General features: G+C 48.3%; 1 protein-coding gene across 1 annotated transcript; it reads left to right on the top strand.

Annotated features, from left to right (window-relative positions):
- Nucleotides 1-8,059: 8,059 nt before the first annotated feature.
- LOC123052110 (serine/threonine-protein kinase RIPK) lies at nt 8,060-11,974 on the top strand. Its single transcript, XM_044475202.1, has 4 exons — nt 8,060-8,710; nt 9,800-9,938; nt 10,818-10,954; nt 11,042-11,974. The coding sequence occupies exons 1-4, from the start codon at nt 8,294-8,296 to the stop codon at nt 11,702-11,704; spliced, it is 1,356 nt and encodes a 451-aa protein (XP_044331137.1). The 5' UTR covers nt 8,060-8,293; the 3' UTR covers nt 11,705-11,974.
- Nucleotides 11,975-23,744: the final 11,770 nt, after the last annotated feature.

Below are 23,744 nucleotides of genomic sequence, written 5' to 3'. Positions count from 1 at the left end.
GGATATCGTTATTTTCTCACCTTCACAAATGATTTGAGCAGATATGGGTATATCTACTTAATGAAACATAAGTCTGAAACATTTGAAAAGTTCAAAGAATTTCAGAGTGAAGTTGAAAATCATCGTAACAAGAAAATAAAGTTTCTACGATCTGATCGTGGAGGAGAATATTTGAGTTACGAGTTTGGTCTTCATTTGAAATATTGCGGAATAGTTTCGCAACTCACGCCACCCGGAACACCACAGCGTAATGGTGTGTCCGAACGTCGTAATCGTACTTTACTTGATATGGTACGATCTATGATGTCTCTTACAGATTTACCGCTATCGTTTTGGGGTTATGCTTTAGACGGCTGCATTCACGTTAAATAGGACACCATCGAAATCCGTTGAGACGACGCCTTATGAACTGTGGTTTGGCAAGAAACCAAAGTTGTCATTTCTTAAAGTTTGGGGCTGCGATGCTTATGTGAAAAAGCTTCAACCTGATAAGCTCGAACCCAAATCGGAACAATGTATCTTCATAGGATACCCAAAAGAGACTGTTGGGTACACCTTCTATCACAAATCCGAAGGCAAGACTTTTGTTGCTAAATTTGGAATCTTTCTAGAGAAGGAGTTTCTCTCGAAAGAAGTGAGTGGGAGGAAAGTAGAACTTGATGAGGTAACTGTACCTGCTCCCTTATTGGAAAGTAGTTCATCACAAAAACCGGTTTCTGCGACACCTACACCAATTAGTGAGGAAGTTAATGATGATGATCATGAAACTTCAGATCAAGTTGTTACTGAACCTCGTAGGTCAACCAGAGTAAGATCCGCACCAGAGTGGTACGGTAATCCTGTTCTGGAAGTTATGTTGCTAGACCATGACGAACCTACAAACTATGAAGAAGCGATGGTGAGCCCAGATTCCGCAAAATGGCTTGAGGCCATGAAATCTGAGATGGGATCCATGTATGAGAACAAAGTGTGGACTTTGGTTGACTTGCCCGATGATCGGCTAGCCATTGACAACAAATGGATCTTCAAGAAGAAGACTGACGCTGACAGTAATGTTACTGTGTATAAAGCTTGACTTGTTGCAAAAGGTTTTTGACAAGTTCAAGGGATTGACTACGATGAGACCTTCTCACCCGTAGCGATGCTTAAGTCTGTCCGAATCATGTTAGCAATTGCCGCATTTTATGATTATGAAATTTGGCAAATGGATGTAAAAACTGCATTCCTGAATGGATTTCTGGAAGAAGAGTTGTATATGATGCAACCGGAAGGTTTTGTCGATCCAAAGGGAGCTAACAAAGTGTGCAAGCTCCAGTGATCCATTTATGGACTGGTGCAAGCCTCTCGGAGTTGGAATAAACGCTTTGATAGTGTGATCAAAGCATTTGGTTTTATACAGACTTTTGGAGAAGCCAGTATTTACAAGCAAGTGAGTGGGAGCTCTGTAGCATTTCTGATATTATATGTGGATGACATATTGCTGATTGGAAATGATATAGAATTTCTGGATAGCATAAAGGGATACTTGAATAAGAGTTTTTCGATGAAAGACCTCGGTGAAGCTGCTTATATATTGGGCATCAAGATCTATAGAGATAGATCAAGACGCTTAATTGGACTTTCACAAAGCACATACCTTGAAAAAGTTTTGAAGAAGTTCAAAATGGATCAAGCAAAGAAAGGGTTCTTGCCTGTGTTACAAGGTGTGAAGTTGAGTAAGACTCAATGCCCGACCACTGCAGAAGATAGAGAGAAGATGAAAGATGTTCCCTATGCTTCAGCCATAGGCTCTATCATGTATGCAATGCTGTGTACCAGACCTGAGGTGTGCCTTGCTATAAGTTTAGCAGGGAGGTACCAAAGTAATCCAGGAGTGGATCACTGGACAGTGGTCAAGAACATCCTGAAATACCTGAAAAGGACTAAGGATATGTTTCTCGTTTATGGAGGTGACAAAGAGCTCATCATAAATGGTTACGTTGATGCAAGCTTTGACACTGATCCGGACGATTCTAAATCGCAAACCGGATACGTGTTTACATTGAACGGTGGAGCTGTCAGTTGGTGCAGTTCTAAACAAAGCGTCGTGGCGGGATCTACGTGTGAAGCGGAGTACATAGCTGCTTCGGAAGCAGCAAATGAAGGAGTCTGGATGAAGGAGTTCATATCCGATCTAGGTGTCATACCTAGTGCATCGGGTCCAATGAAAATCTTTTGTGACAATACTGGTGCAATTGCCTTGGCGAAGGAATCCAGATTTCACAAGAGAACCAAGCACATCAAGAGACGCTTCAATTCCATCCGGGATTTAGTCCAGGTGGGAGACATAGAAATTTGCAAGATACATACGGCTCTGAATGTTGCAGACCCGTTGACTAAGCCTCTTCCGAGAGCAAAACATGATCAGCACCAAGGCTCCATGGGTGCTAGAATCATTACAGTGTAATCTAGATTACTGACTCTAGTGCAAGTGGGAGACTGAAGGAAATATGCCCTAGAGGCAATAATAAAGTTATTATTTATTTCCTTATACCATGATAAATGTTTATTATTCACGCTAGAATTGTATTAACCGGAAACATAATACCTGTGTGAATACATAGACAAACAGAGTGTCACTAGTATGCCTCTACTTGACTAGCTCGTTGATCAAAGATGGTTATGTTTCCTAGCCATTGACATGGGTTGTCATTTGATTAAACGGGATCACATCATTAGGAGAATGATGTGATTGACTTGACCCATTCCGTTAGCTTAGCACACGATCGTTTAGTATTCTGCTATTGCTTTCTTCATGACTTATACATGTTCCTATGACCACGAGATTATGCAACTCCCGTTTACCGGAGGAACACTTTGTGTGCTACCAAACATCACAACATAACTGGGTGATTATAAAGGTGCTCTACAGGTGTCTCCGAAGGTACTTGTTGGGTTGGCGTATTTCGAGATTAGGATTTGTCACTCCGATTGTCGGAGAGGTATCTCTGGGCCCACTCGGTAATGCACATCACTTAAGCCTTGCAAGCATTGCAACTAATGAGTTAGTTGCGGATGATGTATTACAGAACGAGTAAAGAGACTTGCCGGTAACGAGATTGAACTAGGTATTGAGATACCGACGATCGAATCTCGGGCAAGTAACATACCGATGACAAAGAGAACAAGGTATGTTGTTATGCGGTCTGACCGATAAAGATCTTCGTAGAATATGTGGGAGCCAATATGAGCATCCAGGTTCCGCTATTGGTTATTGACCGGAGACGTGTCTCGGTCATGTCTACATAGTTCTCGAACCCGTAGGGTCCGCACGCTTAAAGTTTCGATGACAGTTATATTATGAGTTTATATGTTTTGATGTACCGCAGGTTGTTCGGAGTCCCGGATGTGATCACGGACATAACGAGGAGTCTCGAAATGGTCGAGACATGAAGATTGATATATTGGACGACTATATTCGGACACCGGAATGGTTCCGGGGGTTATCGGATATATACCGGAGTACCGGGGGGTTACCGGAACCCCCCGGAGGTTAGTGGGCCTCATGGGCTCAATTGGTGGAAGAGGAGAGGCGGCCAAGGGGCAGTGGCGCGCCCCTCCCCCCCCAAGTCCGAATTGGACAAGGAGGGGGGGCGGCGCCCCCCTTTCCTTTTCCCCTCTCTCTCCTTCCCTCTCCACTCCTAATCCAACAAGGAAAAGGGAGGGAGTCCTACTCCCGGTGGGAGTAGGACTCCTCCTGGCGCGCCCCTCCTGGCCGGTTGCCTCTCCCCCCTTGCTCCTTTATATACGGGGGCAGGGGGCACCCTAGAGATACAACAATTGATCTATTGATCTTTTAGCCGTGTGCGGTGCCCCCCTCCACCATAGTCCACCTCGATAATACTGTAGCGGTGCTTAGGCGAAGCCCTGCGTCGGTAGAACATCATCATCGTCACCACGCCGTCGTGCTGACGAAACTCTCCCTCAACACTCGGCTGGATCGGAGTTCGAGGGACGTCATCGGGCTGAACGTGTGCTGAACTCGGAGGTGGCGTGCGTTCGGTACTTGATCAGTCGGATCGTGAAGACGTACGACTACATCAACTGCATTGTGCTAACGCTTCCGCTTTCGGTCTACGAGGGTACGTGGACAACACTCTCCCCTCTCGTTGCTATGCATCACCATGATCTTGCGTGTGCGTAGGAATTTTTTTGAAATTACTACGTTCCCCAACACGAAGATCTTTATCGGTCAAACCTCATAACAACATACGTTGTTCCCTTTGTCATCGGTATGTTACTTGCCCGAGATTCGATCGTCGGTATCTCAATACCTAGTTCAATCTCGTTACCGGCAAGTCTCTTTACTCGTTCCGTAATGCATCATCCCGCAACTAAATCATTAGTTACATTGCTTGCAAGGCTTATACTGATGTGCATTACCGAGAGGGCCCAGAGATACCTATCCTAATCTCGATCTATGCCAACCCAACAAACACCTTCGGAGACACCTATAGAGCATCTTTATAATCACCCAGTTACATTGTGATGTTTGATAGCACACAAGGTGTTCCTCCGGTATTCGGGAGTTGCATAATCTCATAGTCATAGGAACATGTATAAGTCATGAAGAAAGCAATAACAACATACTAAACGATCAAGTGCTAAGCTAACGGAATGGGTCAAGTCAATCACATCATTCTCTAATGATGTGATCCCGTTAATCAAATGACAACTCATGTCTATGGCTAGGAAACTTAACCATCTTTGATTCAACGAGCTAGTCAAGTAGAGGCATACTAGTGACACTTTGTTTGTCTATGTATTCACACATGTACTAAGTTTCCGGTTAATACAATTCTAGCATGAATAATAAACATTTATCATGATATAAGGAAATATAAATAACAACTTTATTATTGCCTCTAGGGCATATTTCCTTCAAAGACTCCCATTGAGGTTCTCCTTAATGAACAACCCGATTGCACCTTCTTCAAGGTTTTTGGGTGCACTTGTTGGCCGCATCTCCGTCCATATAACAAGTGCAAGCTTGAGTTTCGCTCCAAGAAGTGTGTCTTTCTTGGCTATAGCTCTCTTCATAAAGGTTACAAATGTCTTCATGTTCCCACCAATCGTGTCTATATATCTCGGAACGTCGTGTTTGATGAGCATGTTTTTCCATTTGCCAAACTTCCTGTGTCCACCGCTGAACCACCATCCATGCATTCATCCTCTATTGCTTCTAACCAATTTGATGATGTTGCATACTCTCCTATATTGCTGCCTAACCATGGTGCAGGCACTGGACGTGAGGCTCGTTTGGAAATTTTAGAGGCGCCATCGCCTCCTTCGTCGTCATCGCCTTCCGCGTCGGCACCACCAGTCGTGCACGATGACCCTATGGCACCTTGCATGGCCTCGATACCCGTGCCCATGCACGACCAGTTGATGCACCGGCGCTCTCGCCTGCTTCGTCGCCCGTTCGCCCGCGACGCCGGCCACGCCAACGACGCCTGGGCCGGTCTCGCCCGTCCCTGTCTCGTCACCCACGATGACTGGGCCGGCCTCGCCTGCCCTCGCCTCGCCTACGGCGTATGGGCCTCTGTCACCTGGGCCGGCCTCTCCCGGGTTGTCTTCAGCACCATGCAACCCGGTCGCCTGGCACTGGGACGTCTCCGTCGCCCTCGCCCAGTTCTGCTGCTGCCGGCTCCTCTGGCGCCGCTTCATCTTCATCCTCGACGTCGCTGGCTCCTGCTGCTGCTCTGCGCCCTCATACACGCAGTCGCAGTGGTATTGTTCAGCCGAAGCAGCGTCATGATGGCACTGTTGCGTGGTTGGCTGCATGCATGACTGCAGCGCTTGCAGATCCCTCCTCCGAGCCGCGCACGTATCAAGCTGCTATGCGCATTCCTCATGGGAGAGAGGCCAGGGAGCAAGAGTATCAAGCTCTTATTCGCAATAAGACATGGACTCTTGTTCCTCCACCGTCACGGGCTAATGTCATTGATTCTAAGTGGATTTTCAAAGTGAAGAAGCATTCTGATGGGTACATTGAGGGCTACAAAGCTCGTCTTGTTGCTCGTGGGTTTCGACAGCGCTATGGTCTTGACTATGAAGACACCTTCAGTCCAGTGGTCAAGCCTACTACCATCAGGATACTTCTCTCTCTTGCCATTACTCGAGGTTGGTTTCTTCGTCAGCTGGATGTACAAAATGCCTTTCTCCATGGTGTGTTGGAGGAAGAGGTTTATATGCGCCAGCCTCCGGGTTTTTCTGATCCAGATCGTCCTCATCATCTCTGCCGTCTGTCCAAGGCGCTTTATGGTCTGAAGCAAGCTCCCCGTGCTTGGCATGCTCGTCTTGGCATGGCTCTTCATGCTCATGGTTTTGCATCGTCGACTGCTGACTCCTCACTGTTTCTTCTACAGAGGCTTGAGGTTACTATGCACTTGTTGGTCTATGTGGATGATATTATTCTTGTCAGCTCCTCTCAGTCGGCTGCTATAGCCCTTGTTCGCTCGCTTGGTACTGATTTTGCGGTCAAGGATCTTGGGATGCTTCACTACTTCCTTGGTGTGGAGGTTACTTCTCAGGCTGATGGTCTTGTTATGACGCAGAAGAAGTACTCCTTGGATTTGTTGCAGCGAGTTGGGATGCTTAAGTGCAAACCGACGACTACACCCATGTCTACCACTGACAAGATCACTGCTGTTGATGGTGAGCTTCTGTCTTCTGCTGATGCAACGGAGTACAGGAGTATTGTTGGTGGTCTTCAGTACTTGACGATCACACGACCGGACATCTCTTTTGCTGTCAACCGAGTTTGCCAGTATCTGCAGTCACCCCGTGACACTCATTGGTCTGCTGTTAAGCGCATCTTGCGCTACATTCGATTCACGGTGTCTCACGGCTTGCATATTCGACCGACCTCCTCTGGATGTCTCTCGGCGTATTCTGATGCGGATTGGGTTGGCAGTCCGGATGACAGGCGATCTACGGGGGGTTATGCTGTGTTCTTTGGCTCTAATCTGATCGAATGGAGTGCTCGGAAACAGGCCACTGTCTCACGTAGCAGTACTGAAGCTGAGTATAAGGCTGTGGCCAATGCGACTGCGGAGATTATCTGGGTACATTCTTTGTTTCGGGAATTGGATATATCCCAGTCACAGTCTCCTGTTCTTTGGTGTGATAACATCGCTGCTACATACCTCTCTGCAAATCCGGTATTCCATGCCCGAACGAAACACATCGAAGTTGACTATCACTTTGTGCGTGAACGTGTCTCTCAGAAGCAACTACAGATCAAATTCATCTCTTCCAAGGATCAACTTGCAGACATCTTCACCAAGCCATTGCCTCTACCACAGTTTGAGGCTTGTCGGCGCAATCTTACCCTTCTAGATTCTTTAGGAAGTGGCTAAGATTGAGGGAGGGTGTTAGACTGTATAGCCTTTATATTTACACGTGTATATTGTAACGTTGTATTCCACTCATTATATATATGTGATAGGCCGGTTCCCCCAAAACCTATTGTCTCACACTATGCAAGTGCGGAATGCACAGAGTTGATTCAGATTCTATCGTCGGAACCGAATCCGGGTTGAACGAGTCGAATTCGGTCCTCGGAAAACACGACGCAATATAAAAGGGCTGCATTGCTCACAAAACCAGCATTAAACTGATTTTTTCCACCTTCGTCATTGTGAAAAGAAAGCCAAATCAAACGGGAATAACACCTACTACCCTTACAAGTCATGGGTCATGACGCATATTACCAATTCGCAAAGCGGGTAGGTAGGAAAAGGCGCAGGCGCGCGCGTTGCCCCTTCCACGATCCCGTTCTAAAACCGCAATGAAATAGTCAATCCACACTGAAAATTCCCACCATGACACAAGAACAGTTTGTGATTTGTACAGGCAGCAGCCAGCACAATTTTATTCATTTCATTCCTGGAGTCAAACGCAACACGATGCCATGTCATCGCAGCAGAGCCAAGCCAAGCCAAAGCTCTGCACGCCCCCACGAGAGAGAGAAAGAGAGAAGGAATTGAGGTCGCGCCTATATATTCTGCCGAACCAGGTGCGGCCTCGCCACACCACCCACACGGACACGGTCCCGCCTCGCGAACCATCGTCGGGCTCCTCTCCTCTCTCCTTTTCTCTCTTTCTCCCGCGCGACCCACACACAGGCCAGCTAGCTAGCCAGAGAGAGCGCCCGCACGACGACGTACGTGTCGAGCTCGCGGCGGCCGGAGGCGCTCGGTATATGCTGCGCGGCGACGGCGACGTTGCGAGGTAGCTAAGCTAGCCGCCGATGAGGAGCGAGGGGGTGATCAAGGCCGGCGGAAGGGAGAGGTCGTCGTCGCCGTGGAGGTCGCTCCTTGGCGGCTGCCTGGGCGGCGCGGCGGGCGACCACGGGGCGAAGAAGAAGCCCCGCCCGCGCTCCGGCGGCGGCGGCGGGCTGCGGCGGCTGTCGTTCACGGACCTGAGCGGCGCGGCGGACGAGGACCTGTCCATCTCCCTCGTGGGGTCCAACCTGCACGTGTTCACCGTCGCCGAGCTGCGTGCCGCCACGGGCGAGTTCGCGGACGACAACTTCCTGGGCGAGGGCGGGTTCGGCCCCGTGTACAAGGGCTTCGTCGGCGGCGGCGTCAAGCCGGGGCTCAAGCCGCAGGCCATCGCCGTGAAGCTCTGGGACCCCGAGGGCGCGCAGGGCCACAAGGAATGGCTGGTACGTCCGCGCCCCACGTGTCCTCCTCAACCCCTCATCCATCCATTAATCTTCTTTGCGCGTGCAATAGCCACAGCCCAACGGCAACTGGTAGAGGAGTAGCAGTAGTGGTATGCGGACGGCTGCGCGCGCTAGCTGGAGTAGCTTTTCTTGGAAGAGATTCCAGTTATATCTGACATCGATGGCCTAATATAATGCACGCTTGGGGGAGGGAATAGGGCTTGGATTTCTTTCTTACAGTGAAAGAGTGGGCTCCTGCATGGTTAACCAACAAGTTAGCATAGATCCCTTACAAGGATGTCCAAATCCAATCCTTACATCTGGTGCACCATTGAGTAGCTTCATGGATAATTGAAATCTAAAAGCTACACCGTTGCAGGAATTCTCCTGGAGAGGTTATTATCAATCATTTATTAATACTATAACATAAATCCAGTTTTGCTGGGAAGCAACCTGTGTATGTAACCTGTAGCCAAGAAGCAATGCTTTTAGAGTTATAGGCAAGTTAAGCTAGCTCGCTGTCCTAAAACGGGCGTGGAAGTTCGAGGTTTCTTTCAGGAGAATATTCTTGGTTACACAGTAATTGAGCTGTTGTTCCTTGTGAACTTTTCACAAGTTTTTTTTGTGTTCCCAACATGGCTTGTTTCGCAATGAAAACATAGCATCAAGATCAATTCAACCTTTACGTTAATTAATAACTACTCCCTCTGTAAACAAAAGAGCATTTAGATTACTAAAGTAGTGATCTAAACGCTCCTATATTAGTTTACGGAGGGAGTATCAACCAAGTGACTTTCACACCACGTGTTTAAGTTTTCTGAAAGAGCAATTCTCAACCACACATAAACCAAAGCTAAGCTGAGCAGGCAAGGCATGCATGCCCCGTAAAATATCTCGGCGCCAAGGATTAGGACCTGTGGGCCAGGCCAGGAAAACCGGTGAGCGAGGTTTGTTGGGCGATGTGACGGTTCCGGCAGCCGGCCGGCGGCCGGATAAAAGTCGGGCGGCCTAAAACGATGGACACGGACACGGACATTGACCCTGATTGATTAATTGGTTGTTGTTTAATTTGCTCGTGCGTGCGTGCAGGCGGAGGTGATCTTCCTGGGGCAGCTGCGGCACCCCAACCTGGTGAAGCTGGTGGGCTACTGCTGCGAGGACGCCCACCGCCTCCTCGTCTACGAGTACATGCCCAACGGCAGCCTCGAGAACCACCTCTTCGTCAAACGTACGTCCCTCACTCCATTTTACTTACAGTCTCGTTAAATCTCAGTCGACTTGGTTATGCCCCATGCTATATTCGACAGATATTACATTGAGGATTGTGCAATTTTTTCTCTTGACCGAGACTTGGTTAAGTGTCAGCCACACCCTTTTACTTGCTGCTTCGTTTGTCTCAATCATGCATATGGATGAATCAAATTGAATAAACAGTAGAAAATATATGATTTGGTAGTCTGCTAGCTGTGGTGATAGAGATGAGTTGGTTGACCTGCCTCCGGTAAGTACATTGACTTGGCATGCCCATGGGCGGATGGAAACCAGCTGCCTGAATTCAAAAGTCTGTCAGCAAGTTGGCAATTGCCAGAATTTTAAATTACAGATGCAGTTGCACGGCGGCCGAATTTTCCTCAGCTAACTCGCAACGTTTTTCAGAGTTCTGACCAACTAAACTTGACCCATCTCTGAATTAACATACCCATCTCCATGCGTGCACCAGAAGGCAGATTGGAGGTCGCTGGTCAGAACTCAGAAGCAAGTGAGGTCACGACTCACGAAGATAGATATAGTTGCCCGATCCATGTCGCGATTAATCTATCTCAGCACGCTACAATTTTCATAGCCTCACTGATTGATCTCCTCTCGCCCAATAGTCCTCGCGAGATCTCCTAACGCGTTGACCACCCCTGCATTCAGAAAAATGTACGAACAGTCTCGACAGTAGGCGCGAAATGTATACGAGATCTCTGTCGGCAAGACAGTAACGCTGTCGGGGCATCGGCGGATTATTCCTTGTCTAGTGTATACAGAACAATTGACTAGGAAATGGAGAATGTGGCTCTGGGTCGAATCTTGCAATGATTTTTGTGTGTGTGATGTCTTGCAGAGGTTCCTTCGGCGCTGTCGTGGTCGACGCGGCTCAACATCGCCGTCGGCGCCGCGAAGGGGCTGGCGTTCCTCCACGACGCCGAGAAGCCGGTCATCTACCGCGACTTCAAGGGCTCCAACATCCTCCTCGACTCAGTGAGCCCCCTCTCCGGCCTGCTCATCTCACATCACACTAAATGAAGCTAAGTTGCTCATGTTTTTGGTCGATCCGTCTGCGTGCAGGACAAGAAGCCGAAGCTGTCGGACTTCGGGCTGGCCAAGGACGGGCCGGAGGGGGACGACACGCACGTGTCGACGCGGGTCATGGGCACCCACGGCTACGCGGCGCCGGAGTACATCATGACGGGCCACCTCACGGCGAAGAGCGACGTGTATAGTTTTGGGGTGGTGCTGCTGGAGATCCTCACCGGCCGGCACTCGGTGGACAAGACCCGGCCCAGCAGGGAGCAGAACCTGGTGGAGTACGCGCGGCCCGGGCTCAGGGACCCGCTCAAGCTGGCGCGCCGGATCATGGACCCGGCGCTGGAGGGCCGGTACCCGGCCGCCGCGGCGCAGAAGGCGGCCGCGGTGGCGCACCAGTGCCTGAGCAGCAGCCCCAAGAACCGGCCGGACATGTCGGCCGTCGTGGAGGCGCTCGAGCCGCTGCTCTCCGTCACGGAGGACGTCGCCGTGGGGCCGGTGGTGCTGTTCGTGGCCGCGCCGGAGCCGGCGGCGGCGGAGGAGAAGGAGAGGAAGGAGCGGCCGTCGAGGACGGCGAGGGACGTCGGCGCGCACCACCGGCGGAGGCTCCGGTCGCCCAAGGGCAGCCCCAGGAAGCGAGGGGCCGGGCCGAAGGAGGAGTTCTGGGTGTGGCACGTGCCGGCCGAGGACGACAAGAAGGCGTGACGCCGGCGTGCGCTCCTCCCGTCGGCGTCGTCGCGTGTTCATGTGGTGTACATATGAGAGAGAGAGAGGTGCTGCTATTGTTTAGGATTTAATTAGGATTGCATGCGCATCCCTGTAGTTCTACGATCATGGCGAGTCTTGGTTTTTCTCTTTGGTTTTCTTTTGCTTTGGATCTCTAAGTGCTTACAGTGAGATGCAGAATGTGGCCCATAAGTGGAGCTATATCAAACAAGAGTACCGATTGATCAACATAACGGAAATTTGGTCGCATGTTCTTCTTGGATTGAAGCTACGACAATGCGAGTGTTCACTGTTCAGTATGCATGGGTGTCAATCGGTGTTAAGATAACCTAGGAAACAATCGGTCTTCTACGTGATCTCGGTTTTGGTTGTTTTGAGGAGGTGGTATCTTGTCCGAAAACTACTATGTTTCAATCTGAAACATCAATATATACACATCCACTAGCAATATCATCGTGGTCTGTTCGTTTTTCTACATCTACGCCTGCCATGAAGACTTCCAAGAAGCAGAGGAGGAAGGTGCCGACTCCGGAGCTGTTGAACGAGCTCGTTTGGGAGATCCTGATCCGGCTGCCGGTGGAGTCGCTCCTGCGTTTCAAGCGTGTCAGCAAGGCCGGCGCGCAATCATATCCGACCCCTTCTTCATTCAGTCGCACCTCCAGCTATCGGCCTCCAAATGGGAGCAGAAGCCATCCTTGCTCATCACCCCGCACTGTCTCGACCGTTTCATCGAAGGCGAGAACTGGCCGACCACCTTCTCCAGCAGCATCTTCTTCTACCGGTGGCAGCAAGGTGCCTCCGAGGCTCGGCTCGTGCATGGCAGGGACCTCGCCGGAGAATTCAGCTCCGTCTGCTACTTCGCCCACTGCGACGGCCTGGTGCTTGTCCCCACGGACACCAACGTCTACGTCTTCAACCCAGCCACCAGGGACGTCGTCACGCTGCCGGAGAGCAGCCGGAACGTGCTGCCCGGTCGCGTCAACCTCTCCGTGGGGTTCGGCCGTGATCCGCGCACCGGCATGTACAAGGTGGTCCGCTCCTTCTTCCGCCCACGAGATCGTAAAACGGGCATCTTCAACATGGGGATGGAGGTGTGCACCCTGGGCGGCGGCGACGGCGGCCGCCATTGTTGGAGGGAAACCGCGGCGGATCCACCGTACCCTGTTGAGGCGTGGGTCACAGCCCAGTCCGTCAAGGGAGCGGTTTACTGGACCATCGACATAAGCCATCTCGAGCCGCGTCCGCATAGCCTTCTTCGCTTTGGCTTGGAAGACGAGGCGTTCAGAATGACCAATTTGCCTGATTCTTTGGCCACCGGAGATGGTGTGTACTTCAACCTGAATGTGATGCGGGGGGAGTTATGTCTGACCGGCAGTCGCGTCGGCGAGCCTGGCGGCGACGACCACCCTCTGATGATCTGGACGCTCGTGGAAGACGACGGGCCCAGGCCCCTGTGGGAGCCGCGTTACAAGCTGAATCTCACGGTCCCGTGCCATCCCTTGTCAATTCTTCCGGATGGTGCGGTGCTGATATCGCTGTTCGACAAACTCCAGCGCTATGATCCGCAATCGAAGGAACTGACACTGGTGTGTGAGCTTGACAGCCTGAGGTTCCGGCGTGCTACTAGGTCACGGAGGCCTGGCTTTAAGAATTTGCACTTCTTCAACGTCATCCCCTATACGGAGAGCCTGATTCCACTCATTGTTCGGAGCAGCTAATGTTGGCAGCGTATTGGATGTAATGATGTCTTATGTTATGAGACGGAGGGAGTAGTACTTTTAATTTAGTACGAATAATGTAAACACTGTTGAGTGTGGATTTTGTACCAACCCAGTAGTCGGGTATGGGAGCTATCTACACCATCTGTTTATCACTGAGATCTGTGTGTCACTTCACCATCTCTTCTCCCCGCAATGAAATTTCTCAGAAATGCATTCTTTATAGCATCAATCTTTGCAACACAAAATACTCTGCAAGGTTCAATGCTGTCAGATAATAGCCGTGTCGCTACCTCAACGGACCTGACACCGACGCTTGTTGCTAGTTTTGTAAAAACATGTGTCGAATATTAGGTGTGCAAGTTAGGCTATGATTACTCCCTCTGTTTATGAATATAAAGCCTTTCTAGAGATTTTAATACAGACTACATACAAATGTATAGACATATTTTAGAGTATAGATTCACTTGCGCGTATATATAAGCGCCTGCATCTGTGTTCTAAAAAAAGTGTAGATTCACATATTTTGTTAAATATGTAGTCCATATTGAAATAAGGTCTTATATTTAGGAATGGATGGAGTAGATTTGTAATTAATAGAGAATTAGATGTTAGAGTCGAACACGTGTAACTTGGGCCTATTCCTAAATACAGTTGATAAAAGACCACTAAGTCCATCAAACAACGCTCCAACCACCCGCCATGGCCGGTTCGGGCACCCCTGCCATGGTTGGCCAAACCGTTCCTCTCGTAACCTCTGTCTACCCGATCAGTTTATGTCTAGTCCATTGGCTGCCACATAGTGTCCTTATGGAATAGGCTCAAGTTAAACATGTTCGACTTCAACATCTAATTCTCTATTAATTACAAATCTACTTCCTTCATTTCTAAATATAAGACCTTTTAGAGATTTTAATATGAATTACATATGAAGCAAAATGAGTGAATCTACGCTCTAAAATATATCTATACATCTTTATGTAGTTTGTATTAAAAACTCTAAAAAGACTTATATTTATAAACAGAGGGAGTAATTGTAGCCTAACTCGTACCACCTAATATTAGACACATATTTTAACAAGACTAGCAACAAGCACTAGTAGAAAACAGGGCTCTGGTCCAGGCCAGATAAGGGCATTAATCCCGGTTCTCTTACGAACCGGGACCAATGGGTGCATCAGTCCCGGTTCGTGAGGCCAGGGCGCCGTCCGGGCCTCGCGGGCCATAGGTCCCGGTTCGTCTGACCCCTTTGGTCCCGGTTCCAGACACGAACCGGGACCAAAGGGCCTCGCTCCTGGCGCAGCGCCTTTAGTCCCGGTTGGTGGCTGGAACTGGGACAAAAGAGCAGGCTTCTGTCCCGGTTCTAGCCACCAACCGGGACTAAAGAGATGCCAATTTATATGGTCGCCCCTGCCCGCTCACTCCTCTGTTTTTTGGTCGGCCGGCGTGTGGGAGGTGTGTGCTGCTCTGCTCTCACCTCCTATGCACATGAGGTGTTCGATGAAATGCCCGAGCCACACTTAAGATTTCTCCTCTCCAAGATCGACCTCCAAGCTCCATTTTCCTCAAGATTTGTCTAGGTTTGGCGGTCCGTCCCGTGCCGTCTCGCCCGCGCCGATCTCGTCGCTGGCACCACCGTGATGAGCCTCTTGTTCTTATCTTCTTTTTAAAAGAAAAAAAATTCTTACTTGTATGATTTAGATAGATACTTGTATGATTTTCTTACTTCTATTATTGTTTGTTATTATATAGTGACATGGTTTTGGTATCCGCCCCCATCGGCCCTTGCCTTTCTATGATTCGGATGTGGTATAGTATATTTTATTATGATTTGTTTCATTTAGTGTTTATGACAATTATGCCGACCAACGTGACATAGATGTTTTTATCTAGGAGGTATGTGAACCAGAAAATTCCAACCGACCCTCTTGTCCAGAGGTCAAATTTAGTTGAAAAAGAAAATAATTACTTGAAGAAAAAATTGAAAAGAATTGAGGAGAAGAAGATGGAATTGGAGTTGCATGTTGCGGATGTCGTCGATGATCACAAGATCAAGATGGATGCAATGCGCTTGAAGATTAGAAAGATTAAAAAATATGCGGTTCATAATGAGGCTTTGTATCATTATGCCGTTGGATCAATTGTTACCTTAGTTGCGATTATGATCGCATTTGTTGTTGCATTTAAATGTTTTTCATAGTTTCAGTGTATGTTTTAATTATTAGATGCTCTCTAGAGAGCTATATGTTCTTCTATGAGAACTATATATGTATGAACTTTATGTATTTATTTTTTCAGTAATAATATTTAATCACAATTGTACTTTGGTTTTAATGTGATGATGAACTTGTATTAATTTGGTCACTTCTCTATTCATGATGTTTTGTAATGGTTTTTGATACACTTAAGTATATAATGCACGCAGATGAACCAACAATGGATGTACGATGACCGACGCACCTCCGAGTACATTGAGGGCCTACATAAATTTCTTGAAGTGGCCGAGGCAAACAAGCAGAATGGTTTTATGTATTGTCCATGCCCTGTCTGTGAGAATACGAAGGATTACTCTAACTTGAAAACCCTTCACGTCCACCTGCTTGAGAAGGGTTTCATGTCACACTATAATGTTTGGACCAGGCATGGAGAAAGAGGGGTTATGATGGAAGACAACGAAGAAGAAGAGGATGATGACAACTATCCCCCTGAATACGGTGATACTGCAACGGGGGAAGCTAAAGATCAAGAGGAACCAGACGATGTGCCCGATGATGATCTTCATTGGGTCATTGTTGATGCAAAGAGACAATGCCAAAGTGAAAGGGAGAAGTTGAAGTTCGATCACATGTTAGAGGATCACAAAAAAAGGGTTGTACCCAAACTGCGAAGATGACAACACAAAAAGCACGGTACCACACTGGAATTGCTGCAATGGAAGGCAGACAATGGTGTATCTGACAATGGATTTGGGAAGCTACCGAAAATAATGAAGAAGAAGCTTCCAAAGGATAACGAATTACCCGACAGTACGTACGAAGCAAAAAAGGTTCTACGCCCTCTAGGATTGGAGGTGCAGAAGATACATGCATGCCCTAATCACTGCATCCTCTACTGCGGTGAGTACGAGGATCTGAATGCATGCCCAGTATGCGGCGCATTGAGGTATAAGATCAGACGAGATGACCCTGGTGATGTTGAGGGCGAGCGCCCCAGGAAGAGGGTTCCTGCCAAGGTAATGTGGTATGCTCCTATAATACCACGGTTGAAACGTCTGTTCAGAAACAAAGAGCATGCCAAGTTAATGCGATGGCACAAAGAAGACTGTAGGAAAGACGGGAAGTTGAGAGGACCCGCTGACGGGTCGCAGTGAAGAAAAGTCGAGAGAAGCTGGGTGATACGTCTCCAACGTATCTATAATTTATGAAGTATTCATGCTATTATATTATCAACCTTGGATGTTTTATATGCATTTATAGGCTATTTTATATGATTTTTGGCACTAACCTATTAACCTAGTGCCCAGTGCCAGTTTCTGTTTTTTCCTTGTTTTTGAGTTTTACAGAAAAGGAATATCAAACGGAGTCCAATTGACGTGCCAATTTTTGACGATTTTTTATGGACCAAAAGAAGACCCCGGAGTAAAAGTGTTGGGCCAGGAGAGTCCCGGGGCGCCCACGAGGGTGGGGGGCGCGCCCACCCCCCAGGCGCGTGGGCCTGCCTCGTGGACGCCTCGGGCACCTCCTTGACGTGAGACCGAGGCCAAAAATTCCTATAAATACAGAAACCTCAGAAAATTAACCTAGATCGGAAGTTCCGCCGCCGCAAGCCTCTGTAGCCACGAGAAATCAATCTAGGCCCTCTCTGGCACCCTGCCGGAGGGGGCCATCATCACCGGTGGCCATGGAGGAGTATCCCGGAGAGGCCATCATCGCCATGAAGGCCAAGGATCAGAGAGAGAACCTTTCCCCATCTAGGGGGGAGGCCATGGAGGAGGAAGCACAAGGGGGAGAACCTCTCCTCCTCTCTCTTGGTGGCATCGGAGTGCCATCGAGAGGGGAATCATCGCCACGGTGATCGTCTTCATCAACATCACCACCATCATTGTTGGAAATATGCCCTAGAGGCAATAATAAATTGGTTATTATTATATTTCCTTGTTCACGATAATCGTTTATTATCCATGCTAGAATTGTATTGATAGGAAACTCAGATACATGTGTGGATACATAGACAACACCATGTCCCTAGTAAGCCTCTAGTTGACTAGCTCATTGATCAATAGATGGTTACGGTTTCCTGAACATGGACACTGGATGTCGTTGATAACGGGATCACATCATTAGGAGAATGATGTGATGGACAAGACCCAATCCTAAGCCTAGCACAAGATCGTATAGTTCGTTTGCTCAGAGCTTTTCTAATGTCAAGTATCATTTCCTTAGACCATGAGATTGTGCAACTCCCGGATACCGTAGGAGTGCTTTGGGTGTACCAAACGTCACAACGTAACTGGGTGACTATAAAGGTGCACTACAGGTATCTCCGAAAGTGTCTGTTGGGTTGGCACGAATCGAGACTGGGATTTGTCACTCCGTGTAAACGGAGAGGTATCTCTGGGCCCACTCGGCAGGACATCATCATAATGTGCACAATGTGACCAAGGAGTTGATCACGGGATGATGTGAGTTACGGAACGAGTAAAGAGACTTGCCGGTAACGAGATTGAACAAGGTATAGGGATACCGACGATCGAATCTCGGGCAAGTAACATATCGATAGACAAAGGGAATTGCATACGGGATTGATTGAATCCCCGACATCGTGGTTCATCCGATGAGATCATCGTGGAACATGTGGGAGCCAACATGGGTATCCAGATCCCGCTGTTGGTTATTGGCCGGAGAATGTCTCGGTCATGTCTGCATGGTTCCCGAACCCGTAGGGTCTACACACTTAAGGTTCGATGACGCTAGGGTTATAGGGAAAGTATGTACGTGGTTACCGAATGTTGTTCGGAGTCCCGGATGAGATCCCGGACGTCACGAGGAGTTACGGAATGGTCCGGAGGTAAAGATTTATATATGGGAAGTCCTGTTTTGGTCACCGGAAAAGTTTCGGGTGATATCGGTAATGTACCGGGACCACCGGGAGGGTCCCGGGGGTCCACCAAGTGGGGCCACCAGCCGCAGAAGGCTGCGTGGGCCAAGTGTGGGAGGGGACCAGCCCCAGGTGGGCTGGTGCGCCCCCCACCAAGGCCCAAGGCGCATGGGAGAGTGGGAGGGGGCAAACCCTAGGTCCAGATGGGCCTTAAGGCTGACCCTAGTGGCGCCCCCCTCTCCTCCCCTTGGCCGCCCCCCTAGATGGGATCTAGGGCTGGCCGCTAGCCCTTGGGGGTGGAAACCCTAGAGGGGGCGCAGCCCCTTCCCCCCTATATATAGTTGAGGTTTGGGGCTGCCCAAGACATGAGAACGTCTCTCTTTCGGCGCAGCCCTACCCCTCTCCCTCCTCCTCCTCTCCCGCGGTGCTTGGCGAAGCCCTGCGGGATTGCCACGCTCCTCCATCACCACCACGCCGTCGTGCTGATGTTGGATGGAGTCTTCCCCAACCTCTCCCTCTCTCCTTGCTGGATCAAGGCGTGGGAGACGTCACCGGGCTGCACGTGTGTTGAACGCGGAGGCACCGTTCTTCGGTGCTCAGATCGGAATCAACCGCGATCTGAATCGCTACGAGTACGACTCCCTCATCCGCGTTCTTGCAACGCTTCCGCATCGTGATCTACAAGGGTATGTAGATGCACTCCCCTTCCCCTCGTTGCTAGATTACTCCATAGATTGATCTTGGTGATGCGTAGAAAATTTTGAATTTCTGCTACGTTCCCCAACAGTGGCATCATGAGCTAGGTCTATGCGTATTTTCTATGCACGAGTAGAACACAAAGTAGTTGTGGGCGTCGATGTTGTCAATTTACTTGCCGTTACTAGTCTTATCTTGATTCGGCGGCATCGTGGGATGAAGCGGCCCGGACCGACCTTACATGTACACTTACGTGAGACAGGTTCCACCGACTGACATGCACTAGTTGCATAAGGTGGCTAGCGGGTGTCTGTCTCTCCCACTTTAGTCGGATCGGATTCGATGAAAAGGGTCCTTATGAAGGGTAAATAGAAATTGGCATATCACGTTGTGGCTCTTACGTAGGTAAGAAACGTTCTTGCTAGAAACCCATAGCAGCCACGTAAAACATGCAACAACAATTAGAGGACGTCTAACTTGTTTTTGCAGGGTATGCTATGTGATGTGATATGGCCAAAAGGATGTGATGAATGATATATGTGATGTATGAGATTGATCATGTTCTTGTAATAGGAATCACGACTTGCATGTCGATGAGTATGACAACCGGCAGGAGCCATAGGAGTTGTCTTTATTTTTTGTATGACCTGCGTGTCATTGAATAACGCCATGTAAATTACTTTACTTTATTGCTAAGCGCGTTAGCCATAGAAGTAGAAGTAATCGTTGGCGTGACAACTTCATGAAGACACAATGATGGAGATCATGGTGTCATGCCGGTGACAAAGATGATCATGGTGCCCCGAAGATGGAGATCAAAGGAGCAAAATGATATTGGCCATATCATGTCACTATTTGATTGCATGTGATGTTTATCATGTTATGCATCTTATTTGCTTAGAACGACGGTAGTAAGTAAGATGATCCCTCACTAAAATTTCAAGAGACGTGTTCCCCCTAACTGTGCACCGTTGCGAAGGTTCGTTGTTTCGAAGCACCACGTGATGATCGGGTGTGATTGATTCTAACGTTCGCATACAACGGGTGTTGTCGAGCCTAGCATGTACAGACATGGCCTCGGAACACATACGAAACACTTAGGTTGACTTGACGAGCCTAGCATGTACAGACATGGCCTCGGAACACAAGAGACCGAAAGGTCGAGCATGAGTCGTATAGAAGATACGATCAACATGGAGATGTTCACCGATGATGACTAGTCCGTCTCACGTGATGATCGGACACGGCCTAGTATGACTCGGATCATGTATCACTTAGATGACTAGAGGGATGTCTATCTGAGTGGGAGTTCAATAATCAGATGAACTTCATTATCATGAACATAGTCAAAAGGTCTTTGCGAATTATGTCATACGCTTTAGTTCTACTGTTTAAAATACGTTCCTAGAGAAAATTTAGTTGAAAGCTGGTAGTAGCAATTATGCGGACTGGGTCCGTAAACTGAGGATTGTCCTCATTGCTGCACAGAAGGCTTATGTCCTTAATACACCGCTCGGTGTGCTGAACCTCAGCGTCGTCTGTAGATGTTGCGGAACATCTGACATCCACGTTTTGATGACTACGTGATAGTTCAGTGCGTAATGCTAACGGTTTAGAATTGTGGCACCAAAGACGTTTTTGAAACGTCGCAGAACATATGAGATGTTCCGAAAACTGAAATTGGGATTTCAGACTAGTGCCCACGTCAAGAGGTATGAGACCTCTGACAAGTTTCTTAAGCCTGCAAACTAAAGGGAGAAAAGCTCAATCGTTGAGCATGTGCTCAGATTGTCTGAGTACCACAATCGCTTGAATCGAGTGGGAGTTAATCTCCCAGATGAGATAGTGATAGCTCTCCATAGTCACTGCCACCAAGCTAGTAGAGCTTCGTGATGAACTATAACATATCAGGGATAGTTATGATGATCCTTGAGCTATTCGCGATGTTTGACACCGCGAAAGTAGAAATCAAGAAGGAGCATCAATTGTTGATGGTTAGTAAGACCACTAGTTTCTAGAAGGGCAAGGGCAAAAGGGATACTTCATGAAACAGTAAGTGATTTGCTGCTCTAGTGAAGAATCCCAAGGTTGAACCCAAACCCGAGACTAAGTGCTTCTGTAATGAGGGGAACGGTCACTAAAGCGGAACTACCCTAGATACTTGGTAGATGAGAAGGCGGGCAAGGTCGACAGAAGTATATTGGATATACATTATATGAATGTGTACTTTACTAGTACTCCTAGCAGCACCAGGGTATTAGATACCGGTTCGGTTGCTAAGTGTTGGTAACTCGAAATAAAAGCTGTGGAATAAACAGAGACTAGCTAAAGGTGAGATGACGATATGTGTTGGAAGTATTTCCAAGGTTGATGTGATCAAGCATCGCATGCTCCCTCTACCATCGAGATTGGTGTTTGCATTGAGCACAAACATGATTGGATTATGTTTATCGCAATACGGTTATTCATTTAAGGAGAATAATGGTTACTCTGTTTATTTGAATAATACCTTCAATGGTCTTGCACCTAAAATGAATCTCGATCGTAGTGATACACATGTTCATGCCAAAATAGTAATGATAGTACCACATACTTGTGGCACTGCTATTTGAGTCATATTAGTATAGAACGCATGAAGAAGCTCCATGTAGATGGATCTTTGGACTCAGTCGTTTTTGAAAAGATTGAGACATGCGAACCATGTCTATTGGTATATATGCATGAAGAAACTCCATGCAGATGGATCGTTTGGACTCACTTGATTTTGAATCACTTGAGACATGCAAATCATACCACATGGGCAAGATGACTGAAAGGCCTCGTTTTCAGTAAGATGGAACAAGAGAGCAACTTATTGGAAGTAATACATTTTGATGTATGCAGTCCAATGAGTGCTGAGGCATGCAGTGGATATCGTTATGTTCTTACTTCACAGATGGTTTGAGTAGATGCTGAGTGTATTTACTTGATGAAACACAAGTCTGAATTATTGAAAGGTTCAAGTAATTTCAGAGTGAAGTTGAAGATCGTCGTGACAAGAGGATAAAATGTCTGTGATATGATCATAGAGATGAGTATCTGAGTTACGAGTTTGGCACACAATTAAGACATTGTGGAAAGTGTTTCACAAATAATACCGCCTGGAACACCATAGTGTGATGGTGTGTCCGAACATCATAACTGCACCCTATTGGATATGGTGCATGCCATGATGTCTCTTATCGAATTACCACTATCGTTTATGGGTTAGGCATTAGGGAGAACCGCATTCACTTTAAATAGGGCACCACGCAATTCCGTTGAGACGACACCGTTTAGAGAAACCTGAGTTGTCGTTTCTTAAAAGTTTGGGGCTGCGATGCTTATGTGAAAAAGTTTCAGGCTGATAAGCTCGAACCCAAAGCGGATAAATGCATCTTCATAGAAAACCCAAAACAGTTGTCTCGTGGAATTGTCACGGCAGATGTCCTCGAGCTAGGACTTAGTCGTGGAGCCATCGCAACTAGGAAGCTTGAAGGGGTTATACGGGACAAGGAACACGAGGATTTATACTGGTTTGGCCCCTTACGGTGAAGGTAAAAGCCTACGTCCAGTTTGAGGTGTTATTGATTAGGGTTACGATCGCCAGGGAGCTAAACAGCTATGCCCGGCTCTCGATGAGATTGTTGTCGCCCTTAAACCGCTGTCGGGTCCTCCGTTTTTATAGGGAGGCCGACGCCCAGCAGCCCTTAGAGACCCGGCCGGCTCATAAGAGCGTCCGGCTCGGACTCTAAATAATACTTGCCTTACACTACAAGTCTACTATAACAATGATTGTAACTACGGGCTTTAAGCCATATCCGGGTCTCAGCCCATCTCTGGCCCATCATCTTGAAACTTAGCTCTGGGCTTCTGGCAATGACCCTTAGAGTAACCCGGCCCTCCTGGCGGGTGACTCCAAGGTCTATATCCTCAACATTAGGCCCCAGATTGACTTGAGCCGGCTCGTGTCAATCTTCAACTCTGCCGACAGAGAAAATCTCAGGCTTACCATTCATGTGAAGGCCATAACCCGGAGTGACGTCATCCTCTGGACTCCGGATAATCCGCCGTGACGTCATCCTCCATTAAGTCCGTTTTTTACTCCGCCAGATCCGCAACGGATCTTTGCTTTTACTGTCATTCCAAAAATCGAGGCGCCGTGAGGGGGAGATAACCACGCCGTGGTCTCCTTGAATCTCGCGCCCACTTATGACTCTGCCTTATAAATAGGCCGGCCCAACGCTTTCTTCTCACGCTCTCCTTCTTCCTCCTCGCGCCGTCGCCCCTCTGCCCGAGCTCCGCCACTGCCGCCGCCGTCGCGCCCCTGGTCTTCATCAACCCGGCCGCTGCATCACCCTGATTCGGACCAGATTCACGGCAGCGACCTCCGCTCTTTCCAACTCCGGTGAGTCTCCTTTGCCCTGTCAGATAGATCTACTGTAGGGTTCATCTTGTGTTCTTCGCGTTCATCACCATTGCCGCAAACC

This window comes from Triticum aestivum, chromosome 2D (genome assembly GCF_018294505.1).
Source record: "Triticum aestivum cultivar Chinese Spring chromosome 2D, IWGSC CS RefSeq v2.1, whole genome shotgun sequence".
In the NCBI taxonomy this organism is placed as follows: Eukaryota; Viridiplantae; Streptophyta; class Magnoliopsida; order Poales; family Poaceae; genus Triticum; species Triticum aestivum.
Note: the sequence above shows the minus strand (reverse complement) of the source record. Positions and strands in the feature narration are given on the sequence as shown.

Bases quoted from the DNA above. Each gene is read 5' to 3' on its own strand.
- LOC123052110 (XM_044475202.1), top strand. From the start codon at position 8,294: ATGAGGAGCGAGGGGGTGATCAAGGCCGGCGGAAGGGAGAGGTCGTCG. The intron at 9,939-10,817 runs GTACGTCCCTCA...GATGTCTTGCAG, and splicing joins GAACCACCTCTTCGTCAAAC to AGGTTCCTTCGGCGCTGTCG. The intron at 10,955-11,041 runs GTGAGCCCCCTC...GTCTGCGTGCAG, and splicing joins CCAACATCCTCCTCGACTCA to GACAAGAAGCCGAAGCTGTC.